A 21,457-nucleotide genomic window follows, 5' to 3' on the forward strand; every position below is an offset into this window, starting at 1 on the left:
CATTCTATTTATCTTATTTGTTACTGTTATGATTATTAGTATGAATAATTTAACAAAACTTATTTTAAATATGAATGTTTTTTTCTTATTTTATATATGGCTTGTGAATAATTCAAATTTTAAGCGGTTCAAGATTTATGTGATATAATTTAAAAATTTGATAAAATTGCTCTTATCATTTTATTTATGATTTTAGTTCAAACACACCGCACCGTTATCAGTACCACTTTTTTGTAATGAATCAATAACGGTTTAGTTCAAACCACACGGCCAAAGCCCGTAATACTTTCTTTCTTAACGAATCAACAAGGCCTATATATTCCTCATGCATTTTGCTCTTCTTGTCACAGAACCAAGTCTCCTTGGCCATCAGAAACAAGTATATAGACAAAAAATATCATACATACATAAACCAATTATGGATACTAAACACATGGGAAGGGAACTTTTGCTGATAGCAATCTTGTTGGCTGTGATTATATGGGCATGGAGGGTGGTGATGTGGGTATGGGTTAGGCCAAAAAATATCGAAAAGATGTTAAAAGAACAAGGTCTATCCGGGAATCCATATCGTTTACTCTACGGTGACACTAAGGAGCTTAAACATATGGCAACACTTGCTAATTCTAATCCTATTAATCTCTGTGATGATTTTCTTCCTCGAGTCATCCCTTTCTACCATCATATTATCAAGGCTTATGGTACGTAACGTAGTACTTACACAATACACATATTTAATTGTTCATCACTCTTTATATTATTCAACTCGCTCTTGTCACTCATAGCACAAACACTACTATATTTTATAAATGAACTTACAGTTGTTCCTCTGCAAATAGATTTGTGTAAGTTGTATGAATCATGCATGTTACAATAGTAGACGCGGAAAAAGTGTTAGTTCAAGTTGTGGCCTTTCAGGTGGCTGCTAGCTAGTTGCCAGTTTTGCTATTCCAGTTTCCTGAATAAGTCCCCCTAGCCCTCAGTACCACACATGGAATAAGTCTGAATTCTAGGAACATATGAACGTATGATCGTTGAGGCTTAAACCAAAAAGACCATACATGGTAAAATATTCGCAGACCTCACCAGTACATCTAGGACTAAAACATTTGATTAGGAAAAGATTCCAGCTTCTGAAAGAACCGATCCCATTCATAGATTCCATAAGAAAGCTGTGATAATGCTCCAAAGTGGTACCAATATTTTAGTGTAAGGAACGGTACATCTGATTAGGAGCTTCTGTTGTCACATAACACGTTTAACTAGCAATGAAAGGGTCAGAACAATGAACAGAGTATTAATTAGCATGATGTTGTATGCATAGATGTCATCTCAAAGTGTAAACAATTGATAAATTTCAGGAAAGAGTTCGTTTACATGGATGGGTCCAGTAGCAAGGGTGAACATTATGGAACCAGAACTGATCCAGGAAATTCTAATGAATAATAAGGATTTCAAGAAACCCACTCATAATCCTCTTGCAAAGTTTCTAGTATCTGGCTTGTCAGGCTATGAGGATGAAAAATGGAGTAAACATCGAAAGATCGTTAATCCAGCTTTCTATGTTGACAAACTAAAGGCATGTTAGTCTACAGATGCTCTTAATCATATATGACACTCTTGGTGACAAGGAGTACAAAAAAAAATTTGTAATATAAATTTAAATGTTTTTTTTTTGTGATGTAGAATATGTTATCCGCAATGTGCTTGAGTTCTGGCGAGATGATGAAGGAATGGGAGATCTTAATTGATGAAAACTCCAGTGCAGTTTGTGAGTTCAATGTTCAGCCTTATATTGAGGGCTTAACGAGTGATGTAATTTCTAGAACTGCCTTTGGTAGTAGCTACATAGAAGGTCGAAAAATACATCAACTACAAAAAGAACAGGCTCTGCTTACTCTTCAAGTTTTGCAATCTGTTTACATTCCAGGGTGGAGGTACACACACTGACACACATCACTATTTTTTATATCTACTCCTAAGCATATATGTATTCTGTTTTATCCAGTATATAACATTTCTTCATTTTCTTTCCTATATGTTTGCAGGTTTTTGCCAACTAGGAGAAACATGAGACTAAAAGAAATCAACTCTCAGTTGAAATGCCTTTTTACTGATATTATGAAAAGAAGGGAGCACGCCATGAATTTGGGAGAAGATGATATTGGTGATGACTTGTTGAGTTTGTTGATGAGATCCAATCAGAAAGAAATTCAAGAAAACGGAGACAACAAAAACCTTGGAATGAGCAGATCAGAAATAATTGAGGAATGCAAAACATTTTATTTTGCTGGTCAAGAAAGTACATCAAATCTGCTAACATGGACAATGATTATGTTAAGCATCCACTCAAATTGGCAAGCTTATGCAAGAGAAGAGGTGCTTCAGGTTTTTGGAACCCAAAAACCAGATTATGATGGACTTAGCCGCCTCAAAACTGTAAGTCCTTCAAACATTGTTACAGTTCTGGTACTAACAGTACCTCAATTATCTTTTCTAACATATATCAACAATCATTTGTTTATAGGTAACAATGATTTTGTACGAGGTGCTAAGATTATATCCTCCTGCCCCGATATTTACACGAGTCATCTACAAAGACACAAAACTAGGAAATATGACACTTCCTCCTGGGGTCCAGTTTTTGTTGCCAGTACTACTAATACATCACGACCCTGAAATATGGGGAGAGGATGCGAAAGAGTTCAACCCAGATAGATTTTCGCAAGGAATTAGTAAAGCAACCAATAATCGGGTATCATTTTTCCCTTTCAGCTGGGGACCTAGAGTATGTATTGGCAACAATTATGCAATGCAGGAAGCAAAAATTATCATAGCAATGATGCTTCAGCGCTTCTCCTTTGAGCTTTCACCTTCTTACACTCATGCACCTTCATTTGTGTTAACCCTTCAACCCCAATATGGTGCTCATTTGCTTTTGCGCAAAATCTAAGTCATGCTTGTAGGTTTGATGACACTGTGGTCATATTAAAAATAAAGATAAAGACCTAAACTTTGGTGTTGACGTTCAGAGCTAATATGTAATATACCACTCGTGTATAGTTATTTCATCAATATAAATATTTGTTGCTGATTGGCTTTTAATCTGAGAACCATCAAGCCAATTAACAAATTAATAGTGGACTCTTGGCTGATATACCACAACTTCCGCTAACTTAATTAGTGTTGGAATGAGTGACCTAAATCTAAATGGTCAAATTATCAATTACTTGGAACAGTTAAGTAATCAACTCATCTAATATCTTAAGGAGTTTCGAGGAGTTGGTTACGTATCAATTTTCCATTCCCAATGATATAATTAACAGGAACAAGTAAATAACATCAGGTTCAAATGCTGTTCTGGGAGCAAAGGTCATTCTAGTCATTTCATTAAGAGCATGCAGGGCTTATTTATGTATAATCTGTATAGAAACAACATTGCAGATTTCATTTCATTTTTAAGATTGTAAATGACAAGATTTCTCCTCCATTTCTGTAAAACCTTGCTGTTGATAAAATCAATAATAAATTACAAATTATAAAGTGGTGGTTGAACTTTGACGGAAGTTTGAATGTTGCAGTATATTGACTAGACATTGTTTTTACTCATCGAAAAGGTGGTTGAGGACCATTTTTGTGAAAATTACAAAAAATGACCATTCGCCACCTTCTTCAACAATATAAGCAATTTTTGCCTACTATATTGCAAATTTCGAACTCCAACCATCAAAGTGTAAAATTGGATAAAATACGGGTAGAGCTCATTGTTGACTAAGCTCTCAAGTTTTGACTCTTGTCGCCCCTAAAAATTTTATAACTTATTATGAACATGAAAGCAAACCCTACTCTCCCTGAAATGGGCGCCCGTGAACAGTGATCCACTCCGACGAAAAATGGGGGTATGTGATAAACTATTTAACCCAAAAATGAATTTTCAAACGAGGGAAGGTGTTTATAATAACAGTTTAAGATCTTCGTAAGCCATTACCAACACCCAAAACTTTTGAACATACTTGTATCCCGGCATAAGATAGCCAACTTTTTTTGTCCAATATCTTACAGCATAATGTTTACTCCCGCTCCGAAAGACTTTTATCTGTTATTGTGATGCATGTGTTTATCAAAGCCGAGATTAAGCGGAAATTTTTCGAGGCTCCCAAGTCCTCAAGTAAAGGTAAGAACTACGTAGACCTTACTCTTCCTAATTCCTAGGAGGATACACCGAGTATAATGTAAGCCCACGCCGAGTTTCCCTCCTTTTGTCCATTTATCTGCTGACAGATTTTGTTGTAGTAAGCTTCGCTGATTTTTGAGTCACATATGATTTTCCTACTAAAAGGCAGGATCTATCATCTTTTTGTGTCTTGTTCGTACCATTTTAACTACCCTGCGCCCTCATGCAGATTTATGTAACCTCTGGAAATATTATAACAATACAACTTAAATTAACAACTAAAGTCAATTCTTTTGTGCAATAAATTGGTTACATCTGTAATAAGAAACGTCTAAGCTAGAAATTGGTGAAATCAAGATGCATAAATTTTATTCATCAGATCCCCTGTTTATTAGGCAGTCACTTTCAAAAGAATATGTACACAAGAGAATAACAAGTATACATGTGGCCGGCTATATTTTGTATGCAAAACTGCAGGATAAGTATGTTGAGTGATTGTATTTCAGCGCTAAAAATGGATGCCAAAGAAATTTCATTCTTATTTTCTATAGCAATCTCAGTTGTGATAGTTATATTTGTAACTGTGACAATAAAAGTGATTAACAAGGTATGGTTGAAACCTAAGAAGCTAGAGAAGTACCTGAAAGCTCAGGGTTTTAATGGAAACCCGTACAGGATTCTTCTTGGTGACATGGGGGACTATGTAAGGGTCACTAAAGCAGAGCAACCCAAACAGATCAGTCTCTCCTCTGGTGATGTCTCCCAGCACGCGTTACCCTACATCCATTACATTGTCGAAAAATATGGTATGACAATGTTTTGAATAACATATTCATGATGATATATTTACTAATCACAACCAATCTCTACTTGTGCAAGTTTTGTTTAGTGTTCTTTAGGTAAAGCTACTTACTTGATTTTTCTAGTGAGGATTGTTCTATCTAGAGAGTTGACTTTAAACCCGACATGCGAGTTTTAGTTACATGAATTGTGTTGCAGGTAAGACAAATTCATATATGTGGTGGGGACCTGAACCGAGGCTCAACATATTAGATCCAGAACTAATCAAGGAGATTATGTCCAAGTCAAATGTTTTCAGAAAGCCTTACCCGAACCCGATTGGCGAAATAATAACCGGTGGCCTTTTGACAGCTGAAGATGAGAAATGGACTAGACACAGAAAGTTAATCAGCCCAGCGTTTCACGTAGACAGGTTAAAGGTTGCTGCAATCCTAATTTACACTTACACAAGTTGACAAAATTATTTAGTATTTAAAATAATTAACCAAGTATGAAGATTTCCCTCTAATCTGTTACTTTGTTCTATATTGATAGAATATGTTGCCAGCAATGCATTTGAGTTTCCAAGATATGCTCAAGAAATGGAATGTATTAGTGTCAGCAACAGGTTCAGCTGAAGTTGATGTTTGGCCTTATCTTGAAGACATGTCCGGGGATGTTATATCTCGAACAGCATTTGGTAGTAATCACGAAGAAGGGAGAAAGATTTTTCTTCTTCAGAAAGAGCAAGCTCATCTTGCCATTCATCTAGCATGGGTTTCTTTTATACCTGGTTGGAGGTAATGAAACCTTTGAAACATTAACTATTTCAATTTTATGCTTCTCTTTAAATAAAAGTATTGAGAACTTATTCGTGTAAATGGCGTAGCTAGATTAGTAAAAGTACGATTACATGCATCATGTATCTCATATTGAACAAATCATGTGCTACTAAAAAAAACTTGCAGGTATATTCCAACCAAAGCATGTAGGAGAATGAATCAAGTATGCACTGAATTACAAGTTTCAATTAAAAGTATCATCGGCAAAAGAGAGTTGGAAAAGCAAAAGGGAGAAGCCAACAATGATGATGACTTATTAGGTATATTAACAGAATCAAACTCTAAGGAAATTAAAGAACAAGGAATAGGAATGAGTATCCAGGAGGTGATAGATGAGTGCAAACTATTTTATTTTGCCGGGTCAGAGACTACCTCAAATTTGCTTGTGTGGACCATGGTTTTACTGAGTGTACATACAGAGTGGCAAATCAGTGCAAGAGAAGAAGTTCTAAAAGCTTTTGGAAGAGAAAAACCAGACTACGACGGGATTAGCCATCTTAAAAAAGTGAGTAACAATTATTTCAACAGATTTCACAAATTTTGGGAAAGAAATTTGAAGTTAACTTGAGCATATAATTTTGCACTTGCACTTTTGGCATAAACTATTTATATTTTCTAAATGTTACTATTCTGTTTCTTTACATTTAGTTATTTCCCCATCTTTTCTGATAGGCATCGGTACACACATATGTACTCCTGTTCTGTCTGCAAAAACTAATTTTTCTCTAATGTAGATAACAATGATACTGCTGGAGGTGCTAAGGTTATACCCTCCAGCTGCTATGCTTATCCGAGGAATTCCTAATGAAGCACAATTAGGAAATACAAATTTTCCAGCTGGGATTGGATTTGTCTTGCCGATTCTCCTACTGCACTATGACACTGATTTATGGGGCGAAGATGCACATAAATTCAAGCCAGAAAGGTTCTCACATGGCATTTTTAGTGCAACAAAAGGCAGGTTGTCATATATGCCATTTGGAGGAGGTCCCCGAATTTGTATTGGGCAAAATTTTGCAATGGTTGAAGCCAAAATGGCGTTAGCAATGATCCTGCAGGAGTTCTCATTTGAACTTTCGCCCTCTTATGCACATTCTCCTTTCCAGATTATAACTCTCCAACCTCAACATGGAGCCAAAATAATTCTACAGAAGCTCTAGTATAAATGAAACCAGTCATGCATTGACAATGGCATTGGCAATTTTTGCGGAAAGGCCAGGAGCCTGACCCATAAGTTGTTGTAAATTTGAATTTCTGGTAAACAAATTACTATATATTGCTAATTACATTTTAAACATCTAATTCTGCAATAGTGTAGCGAATATTAGACTAGGATTGTCGGATTTAATGGTTGGATTGCTGGAATCAAGTCAAGCCTCGCATTCTATTTGTTTTAACCTTATTTCTGCAAGCAACATCTGTGAAAACATGGTTCTTGACTAATACTCGGGGGCAAACCTGAGGTATCCCTAAGAAAATTTTGAGATCCTTTAAAAGAAGAAAGAGCAAAATGTACGAAATTTAACTTGATTAACAATATGTAATTGGTCTTTTGACCCATAATCTGTGTGAAAACTGTAAATCTAACAGTAAATTAAGAACACAATGTAGAAGATGATGAGCAAAGAAAAAATGTATTCACAGTTTCATTGAGTTGTTACAATGCTCAGTATCAAATCTATCTACACTAACCTCATATATACACGAGAGAGTGAGAGAGTAAGTTTGTTACAATCTCTAACTAACTTCTTCTAGAATAAATTAGATACTCTGATGTATGAGTGATGTCATTGCGAGGCAAAGCTAACTCTATGTTACTTCAACACCCCCCCCCCCAAGTTGGAGGGTGGATGTTGAAAACCTGGCAAAGATTTAGTGCAGATATCAGCAAACTGGTCCTTTGAAGGTGTATATGATAACGAAATGAGCCCAGAAACAAGCTTTGTGTATACAAAATGACAGTCTACTTTGATGTGTTCGGTACGCTCATGGTAGACAGGGTTTTTGGCTATGTAAATAGCTGCCTGGTTATAACATTTGATTGAAATTGGAGTGATACCAGACACCTCAGGTTCATGTAACAGATGAAAAAGACAAGCAAGTTAAGATGTCAATCTGCGTAAGGATCTATATTTTGCTTCCGCAGAAGACAAAGAAACAGTATGCTGTTTCTTTGATTTTCAAGAAATAAGACTACCACCTAGAAAAATGAAAAGGATACTAATAGACTTCCTTGAGTTAGAGCAAGCTGCCCAGTCTGCATCACAATAAGCTTCTAAAGTGAATGAAGTTTCCTTGGTAATTAACAACAACCCTTGGCTTGAAGCATTTTTGAGATATCTAAGAACACGAACAGCAGCATCCGAGTGAGTTTTTCTGGAGGTGACATAAATTGATTGACATGTTGAACGCAAAAAGAAAGATCAGGACGAGTGTTGGTTAGGAAATTAAACTTTTCGACTAACTTTCGATATAAAGAAGCATCAGATGACAATGTGCCTTGTTCAGGTAACAATTTTGTGTTTAATTTCAAAGGTGTGAGAACAAGTATACTATCGGTACAATCAAACTCTTTGAGCAAATTCATGATGAACTTTCTTTGACAGATGACCATTCCATTTGGAACTTCAACAAATTCCAGTCCTAAAAAGTAGTAAAGTTTACCAAGATCCTTGATCTTGAAGACTTCATTCAAGTAAGCTTTAATAACAGATATCTCATCAAAGTCATTTCCAACCACCAAAATATCGTCTACATAGACAGCCAAATAGATAACCGAAGTGTCATTTTCCTTATAGAATAAAAAATATTCATTCTCGGATACGCAAAGTTGTCTTGAATTTCGTGTTCCAATTCCTAGAGTCTGCCTCACCCGTACAAGGATTTTTCAAGTTTGCATACCAAAGTAGGATCTTACGTGGTGCACTCAAGTAGACGTTTTCAAATAAATCACCCTGTAAAAAGGCATTATTGACGCCCAAATGAAACAAATCCCATCATTTCTTGACTGCAGTAGTCACCGGACTTCTTATTGTTGGCATTTTGACAACAGGTGAGAACGTTTTTGTGAAATCCACACCTTCAATATGCGTGCCATCTAAGTTTTGACACCTTATAACGTTCGTTCAATTATGCCATCTAAGTTTTGTTTTACTTTAAACACCCATTTGCAAGAAATGGGCTTCTTTCCTGCATGCAGTTTAAGAAGAGACCAATTACGGTTGGCTTCCACAGCTGAGAACTCTGCAGAAATGGATTTTTGCCATTCTGGATATTGAATAGGTTTATTGTAAGAACTAGGTTCAGATGAATGAGTCACATATGGTACATATATCACAGCAGTAGAAAGGCAGCTGTATCAGTAGAAAGAGAAGTCACGGTGCATGAACAAGCATTATCTTGACATGTATGATTGGCATAAGAGTGTATATAATCTTTCAAATAACCAGGATGTTTAACGTTTCGGGTTGATTTCCTAGTTGGTGGTAATGAACTTTCAGTTCTTTGTATTAGTGTTCTCTATTTCAGGAGAATCATGAACGTGAGGATTATGAGTGTGCGAAGAACTAGCAAAATTTTGAGTAGGTAAATAATGAGGTGTAAAAGTTCCCAAAACAGTGTCAGAAACAAGTAAAAGAATAAAGTCTGAAGAAGGATAAAAATATAGGGAAATATATTCTCGCGAAAAATTGCATCTCTTGAAATGACAATGATATTTTTCTAAATACTAAGAAATTTATGTGACTTCTTGCCATACGAATAACTTAGGAATATACAAGGAATTTTCTGAGGGGGTCTTCATGTGGGCGAATGACGTCCTCATAATCCTCAGTGCTGAAAGTCATGGGAATGTGGGGTTTCGCCGGGCCGAACTGATAGAGATTGTACACTTGACGGGCATACTTTTTTTTCGTTGTCTTGCTATCCTTGTCTAGGATATTGCCTCCAGATATAGTTTTTACTTCGCCCGTTATCTTATCTCTTCGCTCTGGCTCTTCAACTTCTGCTTCTTCTTGGTTATCCTTCGATCCCAGTCTATCCCTCACATCTCGGATGAACTGGTTAAGTTCGCCTTCTTTGATCATTCGCTCAATCAGCTTTTTGAGATGGTAGCATTCATCGGTATTATGCCCTTTATCCCTGTGATAGTCGTAATATTTTTTGGGGTTCTTCTTATGATTTGGGACCTTTATCTTGGCGGGCCGAATGAACCCCGGCTTGCCCTTGATCTCATGAAGAATCTGAGATTGGCGCATTCAGAAGGGTGAATACGGCCGAATCTCTATCTCGACGTCGTTCGGCCCCACGATCCATCTCATTTCTCCCTTATTTCCTTCCATCCCTTCGGTCAAAACTGGATCTTGAGCTTTCGTATCAGTCGGCTTGCTTCGATCGGTCATCCCTTCAGGAGTCCTTATATCCCCCGATACTTTCCATTTTTCAGCGAATGTTCTCGCCCCTCACATATATATTATTTAGGGACTTGGGGGGAAAATCATAAAGAGAGGAGCAAAATTTTTTACCTTTGTAGGGGTCTAGCCCCGTCGTCAAGAAACCCATTGCTTTAATCTTGTCCAGATTAGCGACCATTCCAGCTTTCTCCTTAAACCGAGCCAAATAATCCCCCAACTCTTCATTCTCCCTTTATCTGCAGTGGACCAAGGCCTCAGTATCCTTCATCTTCCGACATAAGTGCGATTCTTTTCAGCTGTTTATACGACCCGATGGACATGAGTTTGAGGGACTTGTACCACATCGAGGCAGATCCCTTCAAATAGGTCTTGAACATTTTGCAGAGCATGATATCATTATGCCCCATTCCAATCATCAGCAACTCGTATTTTTCGCAATGGTCCTCGGGGTCTCCCTTTCCGTTAAACTCACTCATCTTGGGGAACTGCCTCTCCTCGCCTAGCGTGGGTCGATATTGTTCAATTTCTTCTATTACGATCGGCTCTCAATCGGCTCTCGGTCGACTCTCTAGTCATCAAACATGGCTTTTTCTAGGCGAGTGAGCCTGATTCGGGACCCGTCTGGTTCTTCGTCTGAATCAGATGAAAAGGGTTGCTTCGTTCTCTTTCTTCGGGGATGCGAATCAGAGTCAGACTCATCTTCTTCTTTATGCACCCTACGGTCTTTCCTGTGCTTAGTCGTTCTTTCTGGCTCATCAGCCTGCAGTGCCTCACGCAATGCTTTTTCTTGTAGCTCAATTTCCTCTCTTTGGAGCTGTAAAACTTTCAGCCGTAACGCATCTGCCTCTCTTCGCTTCGCGCGGGCCTCCACCTCCTTCTCTGCTTGGTCATCTTTGGCCTTGCCCTTCTCCGAAGCTAGCTTTTCCGCTCGGATCTTCATGAGCAAGGCTTCTTCCTCGGGGGTTAACTTGATGACTCCATCGGCGTCCACCAGGGAGGATGTCTGCTCCGCATTATGTGGAGGGAACCCTGGTGGTGGTGAGTGCTCGTGAATTATATTTGTCATTGTCTCGATATCTCGTCCTGTGATTCTCGTAATTCTCACAGACGACGCCAAATGTTACGCCCGGATTCCTTCGTATGGATGAACAGGCTTCGGCCTCCGAGGAACTACCTTCGGTAGTGACCTGAAAGAGAAGAGAATGCGAGGGATCATTCCCCCGATTCACCTCCGGTGTGAGGATAAGAATCTGGTTGTAAAGTGGGTAAGAAAATATAAGAAAAGTAGAGTGTTTGAGAGAATGAGAATGTTTTTACTTCTTAGTTTCCAAGGGGTTTTGTACCCAGTTCCGTCATTAATGTTCTTCCGTTGCTCATCGTTAATAAGGGGAGTGAAAAGGGGGCGTTAGGATTTCATGATCCCAACGGTTGGAGGAGAGATGGGCCTTAGCCTGTGGCACTCCGTGGGCCTTTGGCTCATGGCCTGGTGGACCTTCGGCCCATATGGGGTTTCGTTCAGTGGGCCATATTGGGCCCATAGCCAACAGTGACATTTCCCTTCGGGGTGTGGCACGTGTATATCCCTGATTAAATAGATCAAGTTTTCTACACTTCTCCGATTTCTGAATATTACGGAGGTGTGTCCACAGGAATCTAAGAATCTTCATTTATGAACGGGTTTCCGGTGCATGTTCTCCTTCTATTAAAGGACTTGTTTAAAAAGATGACACTATCCCTGAGATAAATGGACTTGAAAGGGCTTTTCCATATAAATGCCTTCCAGAACCAGTGTCTGAAAGGCGAAGGTGTGACCCATACACGTTCATTTTGGTTCCACTATAGATTCTTAAAGTACCCGAAGAGTAATGGGTTTTACACCATAGCTCGAAGAACCAGTCGGGCAGACTGTTTTGCTACTATCTCTAACAATAAAGAAAGCCATGAAAACTGGTGCTTTCTTTAGTGGACGAAGGTCAAGAAGCACTCACTGTAATAACAAATGGATTCGACCATAGTGGTTCCGGACGAACTTACGCCCCAAGAGGCCTGTAATTACACATGCTTCTGCAATCTTGAGGAGCCTCGGCTCTGAGCGGCTGTTGGTCGAGAAAATGATCGATTGTTTGCCCTATTTAATGGTAACAAAATTTTGGCCTTAATTTCTCTTTTGATCCTCTTATTTAACCTTTTGATCTCAAATTTTAAAAAAAAGTAAATCGTGTTGTGCTCCCAAGTATTAAAAAGGAACGACAAGTGGTAATAAATGAAAATTAGAATTATTTTCACTTCAAAACTTTCACTCCAAAAATGGGAAGAAAATACTTTACTTTCAAAGAACTTACCTCCTTTTTTAAAAATTCAGGAGGAGCAGGCCTAAGTTTTTTTGGTTTCGTTTCTCTCTGGTACTTCCCGTGTATAATTAATTGCTTCTACTATATTCTTTATTTTTGACTTGCATCTTCTTATGAGCAGTGTTTACTCGCTAGGATGGTAGAAAGGAAGAAGAAGAACGTCGTGGAAATGTTGGAAATCGAACAACTAGCAGCTACCTAGAAAACAAATGCCTTCAAGCCACATTTCGATTTGTATCAATGGATAGTAAGGAGAAAAGATACCTGCTATCAAATGCCAGGGAGCGTCGTGGTAGCCTCCTTTAAAAGGTGTACCCGGCTCGAGAAAGAGAACTGGAACCAAAGATGAGTTGATTGAGACTTACACCCCAAAGTCGGTATTCCGTCTAACGGTTATATGTTATTGTTAATTTATAGAACTGGTGAATTTAAATTAGAGAAAAGTGTATTATTAATCTAAGTATTAAGTATAGAATAGAAACGTATAGGTGGATAGATTGTTTTTATTTAAAAAAGGAAAATAATTTTATAAAAAAAAGTCATACTATTGAGTTAAATATTCTTTATTATTAGATATACACAGTGAGCATGTACAGTCAGATAGTTAGTTAGGAATTACAGCTATACATACAAGTTAGTTGGGATCATATATATACTCATGTAAATACAGCTCAGGGAGCACATTCATTCTTTCAATATATTTTTTTTCTGTTTACTCTGTAAGTTGAAGAAGATGAAGATCAAGAATAAGCTTGATATTGTCATGGTATCAGAGCATGGTTGAATAGTGTCCGTTCATCGTTGTTTTCTTCTTCAATACACAATAGATTAGTTAGAATCTTGATTATTTCTTCGTTGATTCGTCATCATTTTTCTATTCATTTGTTGTTTCTTGATTTCTCGATCTTTATCGATCATTTTCTTCGATCTCTCTTCGATTAGATTCATCTAAATCTTCTTGTTGTTTTATCGATTTCTCGAAATCTCTTCTTTCTGATCTTAATGGCGGCGTCTGGTGCTCAATCATCTCAGATGCATGTTGAATCTAATGAAACTTCTACACAAAATCAGGCTGTGAACTACAATGATCCGTTTTATCTTTCTTCTGGAGATAATCCGAGATAACAGTTGAGAACTATGCTACTCAATGGTGAGAATTACATTAACTGGAGTCGTGGTGTGAAAATGGCATTGGGAGCTAAGAACAAGCTCGGTTTTATTGATGGATCTCTACCAAAACTGACTAATGAATCTCCAGATTTTAACAAGTGGATTCGCAACGATTATATGGTCATATCGTGGCTTACTTCATCTATGGATCAGGTAATATCTGATAGCTTTATTTTTGCTACTTCGTCAAGTGAGTTGTGGAATGACATTGCTGAAAGGTTTGGGAAATCTAATGTTCCACTGCTATATGAGTTGCATACTAGTCTGTCTAAGATACAACAAGATAACATGACTATTGATGAATATTATGGTAAATTGAAGAATGTTTGGGATAAATTGAATGTTTTGAGAAGGCTGTCTTGATTGTAATTGTGGAGCTATGAGTAAGTGTACTTGCAATTTGTTGAAGAAGGCTGCAGAGGCTAGTGAGACTAAGAAGCTGATTCAACTTATCTGTGGATTGAATAAGCAATATGATTCTGTTAAAACAAATTTGCTAAGCATGGAACCATTGCCTTCAGTCCTTAAAGCTTATCATATTCTTCAGCAGATTGAGAAACAAAATCATTTGAATCTTAATGTGTCTAAGACTCCTGAGATCAGTGCATTTTATAGCCAGAATTCAAAACAAAACTACAATTCTTACTCTCAAGGATCTTCTAAAGTGATGAACAATGTCAAGAAGGATTTCAAGAAAATAAAGTTGGACATAATTTGTGACTATTGCAAGAGGAAAGGTCATGGTGTTGATCAATGTTTCAAGCTGGTAGGCTATCCAGATTGGTACACAACTCTCAAAGGAAAAACTCAACAGGCTTCACAGTTTTCTCAAAGGATGGTTGCAAATGTCTCTGACAATTCTGGTATGCATGGAATAGCACCTGCTGATGTTTCAAAATCTTCTACAGTGGACTCTAAAATGGTTTCAGCTATCTATCAGGAAGTCTTGAAAATGATGTAACAACATCCAAGTTCTCCTATCTCTGATGATTTTCAGCAAGCATCAGTAAACTTTGCGGGTATTGTCTCTGCATTTCAAGTAGACTTTGTAGAGTCTGATATTTCTAATGCATCATGGATCATTCATACAGGAGCTAGTGACCATATGGCATTTAATTTTGTGTTGTTTACTGAAATACATGATATCCCTACTCCTATTATAATTTGTTTACCTGATGGTACGATTAAACTAGTTAATCAGATTGGAAATGTCAAATTGACATCCAATATTCTTTTGAAATATGTTTTGTATGTTTCAGATTTTAACACAATCTGTTATCTGTTGGCAAGCTTCTTGACCAAAATAATTTGGTTGCCAAATTTGATCAAGGTCATTGTTTCTTTCAGGACCTTTCAACTGATACAATCCAAGCTTTTACGAAAAGAAATGCTGGATTGTATAGATTTCAGTCATCTGATTTTTCTTGTTCCTCTAATCTTGTTACTTCCAATGTAAAACTTTTTCATGCTAGGCTTGGACATCTTTCTGTTGGCAAATTAAAACATATGAAAATTTATTTTCCTGATTTGGATAAATTTTCTTGTTATGCTTGTATTTTAGCTAAACATCATAAATTGCCATTTACTGAGTCACATTCTAGGTCTCCTGTTTCATTTGATTTGATGTATATAGATTTATGGGGGCCTTACAGAACAACTACTTATTCCGGTGCAAGATATTTTTTAATAATAATGGATGATCATACTAGAGTTACTTGGACACATTCGATCCAGTCTAAGGATTAAGTGCCTTCTATTATTTCTGGTTTCATTGAATATATTTCGAATCATTTTTCTAAGATGATTAAAAATATAAGAAGTGATAATGGCACTGAAATTTTACAAACTATTTGCACTGCTTTGTTCAATTCTAAAGGAATAATACATCAACGAAGTTTACCTGGTGTGCCTCAACAGAATGGCAGAATTGAAAGAAAATATAGGCATTTATTAGATACTGCTAGGGCATTGAGAATACATGTTAATCTTCCCATAGATTTTTGGGGAGATTGTTTACTATCTGCAACATACTTGATAAATCTCATGCCAAGTTCAGTATTAAACTGGCAAATTCCTTATCAGCTGCTTATGGAAAAACTTCCTTCTTATGATCATCTAGAGTAATAGGTTGTTTGTGTTTTGCTGCTATAAAAACTTTAGATAAGTTTGCTGTTAGAGCTAAGAAATGTGTTCTTCTCTCAAAAGGGCTACAAATTGTTTGATTTAGAAACAAAGCAAATTTTCTTAAGTAGAGATGTGTTGTTTAAGGAAGATATTTTTCCTTTTAAACAATCAGATTCTTTAGTTTCTCGTAACTCTTCTAAGCATTCTGCTGTTTCTTTACCAGTGGTCAATCCTGCTGATATTGATCATTTGGTTACTTCTATTCCACCTTCTGTTTCAACATCCATTCGTCATTTTGACATTCCTACACACACTGGATCCTCTTCTACTTGTCAAAATGATGAAGTCCCTGATACCACTATTCTTGATACTACTATTGTTCCTGTTAGGAGATCTAATAGGATCATTCAAACACCAAAGAAGTTTGATTCTTATATTCTTTCTCATGCTAATGCTTCTGTCATACCTGATTATTTAGTCAGTCTCAATAATGTACTTTCTTCTCCAATGGAACCTTCTTCTTATAATCAAGCTAAGAATGATCCAAACTGGATTGTTGCCATGGATGCAGAAATAAAGGCTCTTGAAGCCAATGATACTTGGGAAATTATTCCCTTACCACATAATAAACATGCTATAGGTTGTAAATGGGTCTTCAAAACCAAATTTAATCCAGATGGCACTATTGTTAGGTCACACACACTGTAGAGGGGGGTGAATACAGTGTATAGCACAATCAAATCGAATTCTAATAACACAAGTAATAGAAAACAAACTTTATTCAAAGCAATAAATTATGTTACAGTATGGAACTGTCCTCTCTCAGTGATGAACAAATATCACGAGAGCTGCTAGGTTTACAATGAATAATATTCTTGATAACGATAACACTTATAGTGTAAACCCTATATCTGTGTTTATATACTACACAGTTACAAGATAATCGCTAATTGATATGAAATATAATTCTGCTTCCTAAAATATATCAATCAGATATCTTTTCTTCCAAGTATTCTATTCTTCATAGAATTCCTTCTTCATGCATATCTCTTCTTACGTTTCTCTTGATCTTCTTTTCCTTTCAATCAGCCGCCTTCCTTATCTAAACGTTTCCTTTAAGTCCTGATATTATCTTCTGATAAATATTTCCTAAAACTTAAGTACTGATAACTTAAGTTTTGACTTCAGTATAAGTGCTGATTTCAGTTAAGTACTGATTTGTCATGTTTAAGTAAGATCTGAAAACTAAACATAAATCATATTAGTCATGACATTATCAAATATATCTAACAATCTCCCCCAACTTGTAAATTAGCATAATATACAAGTTTAACAGATATTTGATGATGTCAAAAATATTAAGTACAAATGCATGAGAATTTGACTAGATAACTACAACTTACAGTCCTTAAAGCTTTACCAATTTTAACTACTGATAACAACTTCAGTCTATATTCATATCAGAATTTGAGCAGTTGTAGATCTTGACTTGGCTTCACTTTCTGATCTCTCTGATGTCAGGAGTTGTTCTGAGATAGTTCTTTAACAAACATCTCTCAGCATATCTGAGTTCATCAATCATCCTCCTTTTAGCATCTTTAAGTTCTGCAGAATCTTCACCAGTTTGAAAGATAACAGCCCTAAGATCATTAATTCTAGCTTTCCTTATGTCCTGATCCAGTCTGATCAAATACGCCTTGTCAGACTCAAGATTGAATTCTACATCCTTATAACCCAGAAAGGTAGTTATAATCTTAGCAGAGTTAGGCTTCATCTCAACAATATCACCCTTGTGATCTCTGTACCTTGGAAGATATGTGCTGTCAGACTTTATAGAATAAAGCCTTTTCTGTCTCTGAATTTGATTCTTCAAATAGTTTGCAGCACTTTTTGTTATTCTGTCATTCACTTGAAGTAAGAATAATACATGTTCCAATTCTTCAAAATACTTCAGTGAAATAGCATTTTCCCTTATATGTAAACCCTACCATCTGTCATGAAGTACAACAAGATGTGTTCTTTCAAGTAGGTATGGTAAACCATCTGTATAGATTCTAGTTGATTCAATCTTTCAGGAGTTTCTCCAATACCTGGTTCACTTAAGGAAGTTGGATCATTGGTTGTGTTATGTACTCTTCTTTCATCAGCACTACCCAATCCAGATTTATCTCTTGCTTCCTTTCCAGTAACCACTCTTGCTTCAAAACCACTTGATGCAGTCTTCAAAGGTTGAGTCTGTTTGGCTTTGGTGAATCCTGGTAGGAGTAACTTTGAGGGTTTAACATGAGCAATGTCAGAGGTTTCATTTTCCTTATCTTCTGATATCAAGTCAACTTGAGCTATGTCAGAGGTTACTTGCTTCTTTGTAATATCAGAACTAACTATATCTTGACTCTGAACAACTTGAGTCATGTCAGAGATTGTCTTAAAAATCTTCCTTGAAGTCAGAGTATGATCAGCATCTTCAACAGTAATTTCTTCATTCACAGGAGGCACATAAACCTTTATAGGTTCACCAACTTTTTCTTTGCCCTTGGACCTTGGATCTATCTGCAATTGTGATTTGACCTTGGTTGCTTCAGGATTTATCCTTTCTTTTATCACAATGCCTTTGGCCTTAGGAAGTTTCTTTTTACCAACAGAAGCTTCAGATTTAGAATTGACTTTTTCTGACTTAAGTCTAGCTTCTTCTTCCATCAGACTCTCAAAGTCCATTCCTGGATTTTCCTTAAGAAATAACTGACTTGATATTTCTTCATCAAGATCCAAAAGTTCATCAGAACTTATCCTTTTACTAGTATCAGAAGTAATTCTTTTTCCAGTATTAGAACTTGTTCTATGACCTGTAGCTTCAGCTCTTCTTGATGAGAAACCACTACCTTGACCATGACCTCCACCCATTCCAGAGTTTCCCTGATCATCTTTTTTATCATCCTTCCCCTTCAGTGTCTTAACAGTTTTGCATTTGGACTTAATTAACTTCTCCCCCTTTTTGGCATCAGCAGGTAAGAGAAGAGAGATAAGAAATTCCACTGAGGATTGAATTTCATCGAGTTGAGATTGCTGAGAAGCTTGATTTTTCAAAATATCATCAATCTGAGACTGTTGCTTCTCTTGGGTCTTCTCAATATAAGCAACTATGTCAAAGGTAGGTTGAAAGAAAGTTTTCTTGTCAATTTTCTTAATCATTTCTTGCTTGAGCAATTCTTCCTGAATTTTATGTAACTCTGCATGAGTTGTTGAATGTAGACCTTGCAGATGTCTAGTACTCAATGCAGTGACTCGAAGCCGTGTCTTGAAATCATCATTAATTAGCAGCTCATCAGCTTTCTCCAAGTGCTCAGTAAGAATTTTTTCAGATGGAACAAAGGTAACTGTGTTCCATTCCTTAGTCCACTCCTGTCCTCTAGGAGTTTCACTCCAAGGTACTGGTGCTTCTCCTCGAACAAACTTCTTGACTAGTTCAGATTTAGAAACAGTCTGTTGAGGTGCATATCCTGAAGGACCAGCTTCATCAGCAACTGCATTTATAGCAGCATCACCAGTATCATCAGCATTTACAGCATCAGAACTGACAGAATCAGCATCTTCTGTTAAAAGAACAGTATGAGAAGCAATTGAGACTTCAACATCCTCCTCTAGGTGCTGATCTGCTTCCAAGTTCTGATCAACATCCATAGTCTGATGTTCACCTATATTCTGATCATCAACATCTAGATGCAGAGAAGGTGTTGTAGACAATTCTGGAGTTTCATTAGCATCAGTAAGTGGTGTTGTTGATGGATTTATTGCTGTTGGAGCTTCTAAATAGAGAACCTCAGGCACAACTAGATTGTGAATATCAATTTCAGCACTTATGCCTGGGTCTATAGTAGATACTGGTTCATGTACAAGAGACGCAGGTGGTGTAGATGCTTTATCTGTAGCAGTAGCTTCATGAGTTGGTGACAATGAAGATGGAGATGCAGTAGCTCCAGCAAATTATGGCTCTTTTGAGATCAGAGATTCCTGATCTCCTTCCTTAGCTGCTGCTTCCTCATCATCTGAAGCTGGCCTGTGAGCTCTCTGTTTCTTTCTTTTCTTTGAAGGTGTAGATTTCTTGGGAGTTTCAGCATAAGACATTCTTCTAAGCCTTTTGAGAAGCTTAGATCCCCCAATTCCAGTATCCTTCTGAGAAGAGACCTTCTCAGCTTCTTGTATAACAGGTTCTGATACAGGAACCTGTTCCTCACTATCTGACTCATCTCTCAGAACAAACTTCCTTCTCTTCTGTGTTGTCTGAGGTACAGTCTTTGTCCTCTTGGGCTTGGAAGATGAAGGCTTCACAGTATGTGCTGATGATGAAGGTTGAGGTAGCTGTGAAGTTTTAAGATATGTTCTGACATAAGGTTGAGTAGATTGAGGTGTATGTGTGGTATGTTCTGATGGTTGTTGAGTTGTCTGGGTGGTGGTGGTGGGTTATACATCAGGGTAAACAGATCTGTAGGTTAGAGGATCAGCATTTACCAAGATCTGTTTTACAGACTGAGGTATCTGTAAGGGTCTAACCACCGTTTTCTTAAGGTCAGCATTTACCAAGTCATTAAAAGCACGTTTTACAAGTTTAAAAGGTGGAAATAAAGAATTGGCTGGTTGGGGTTCATTAGCACAACAAAAGGTATATATAAGCTGACAGAATCTAGCAAAGTAAACTACATTTCTATCCTCTGTCATCCTATCCCCAATAAAGCCTAGCACAACACTTGTAAAATCAAAATGAGTTTGGTGAATAATAGCATACCCGATGTGCTGACTCATGATTGGAATGGCATCAAAGTTGGAACACTTATTGCCAAATGCTTTAGTGATGCAGTCGAAGAAAAAGCTCCATTCCTTTCTGATATGTGCTCTTTTCAACTGTGCAAGCTTGGCCAAACTCTTCTCATACCCCAAATTGGCCATGAGCTGCTGTAACACTGGTTCCTCCGCTGTTGAGAAAATGCAACCTTCTAGTACATGTAGAGCTTTGCGAACTGCTCCAGGAGTTACCACATGTTCAACCTCATTTACTTCAAAAATAATACTTGGAGTACCAGTAGCACCACCATTGTCAAAATGCCCAGTCCGCCAAAACGTCAGAACTTGTTGGCTGGAAATGACTTGAGGCTGGGTCAATGCATACCCAATTTCACAGTGTGCTAGAAGATCTTGCACAAAGTGCAACTCAGATGGAGCTTCATCATGATTTAAGATTGCATCATAGTTGTTGGGAACGAACTTGGCTCCATCTATGATCAAATCCTTAGGTGCCATGAGAAAAATTGAGAATTAAGGTTGCCTGTATGGTATTTGATAAAATGTCTGTATGAAAAACAACGTCAGGAGATGAGAGAGAATAGAAGTAAAGAAAGATAACGTGTGAAAGTAAATAAAAGATTTTACAATCTTCTCTCTCGTTTACTTATACACGGTAGAAAAAGTAACTGTTGGACACCTGTCAGATATGCAGCAGTAAAGAATAATTAATGGGCACGAGAAAACAGTAATCATTACTTATCACATGCAGTTTTTCAAGGAAAAACCGTTCCACTTACCAAGTAATCCCATTAATCAAGGTAATTCAGT

The 21,457-nt window shown here is 37.2% G+C and overlaps 3 protein-coding genes across 3 annotated transcripts; all 3 read left to right on the top strand.

Annotated features, from left to right (window-relative positions):
- Positions 1–338: 338 nt before the first annotated feature.
- Positions 339–3,105, top strand: LOC141708420 (cytochrome P450 CYP72A219-like). The gene is made up of 5 exons (XM_074512042.1): positions 339–701; positions 1,362–1,579; positions 1,687–1,937; positions 2,049–2,439; positions 2,528–3,105. The coding sequence occupies exons 1-5, from the start codon at positions 419–421 to the stop codon at positions 2,951–2,953; spliced, it is 1,569 nt and encodes a 522-aa protein (XP_074368143.1). The 5' UTR covers positions 339–418; the 3' UTR covers positions 2,954–3,105.
- A 1,508-nt stretch (positions 3,106–4,613) lies between these two features.
- On the top strand, positions 4,614–7,085 carry LOC141706278 (cytochrome P450 CYP72A219-like). The gene is made up of 5 exons (XM_074509077.1): positions 4,614–4,980; positions 5,174–5,394; positions 5,510–5,754; positions 5,923–6,301; positions 6,531–7,085. The coding sequence occupies exons 1-5, from the start codon at positions 4,617–4,619 to the stop codon at positions 6,954–6,956; spliced, it is 1,635 nt and encodes a 544-aa protein (XP_074365178.1). The 5' UTR covers positions 4,614–4,616; the 3' UTR covers positions 6,957–7,085.
- A 6,611-nt stretch (positions 7,086–13,696) lies between these two features.
- LOC141700410 (uncharacterized) lies at positions 13,697–14,092 on the top strand. The gene has a single exon (XM_074504189.1). The coding sequence runs from the start codon at positions 13,697–13,699 to the stop codon at positions 14,090–14,092; it is 396 nt and encodes a 131-aa protein (XP_074360290.1).
- Positions 14,093–21,457: the final 7,365 nt, after the last annotated feature.

This window comes from Apium graveolens, chromosome 2, assembly GCF_009905375.1.
Source record: "Apium graveolens cultivar Ventura chromosome 2, ASM990537v1, whole genome shotgun sequence".
NCBI lineage: Eukaryota > Viridiplantae > Streptophyta > Magnoliopsida > Apiales > Apiaceae > Apium > Apium graveolens.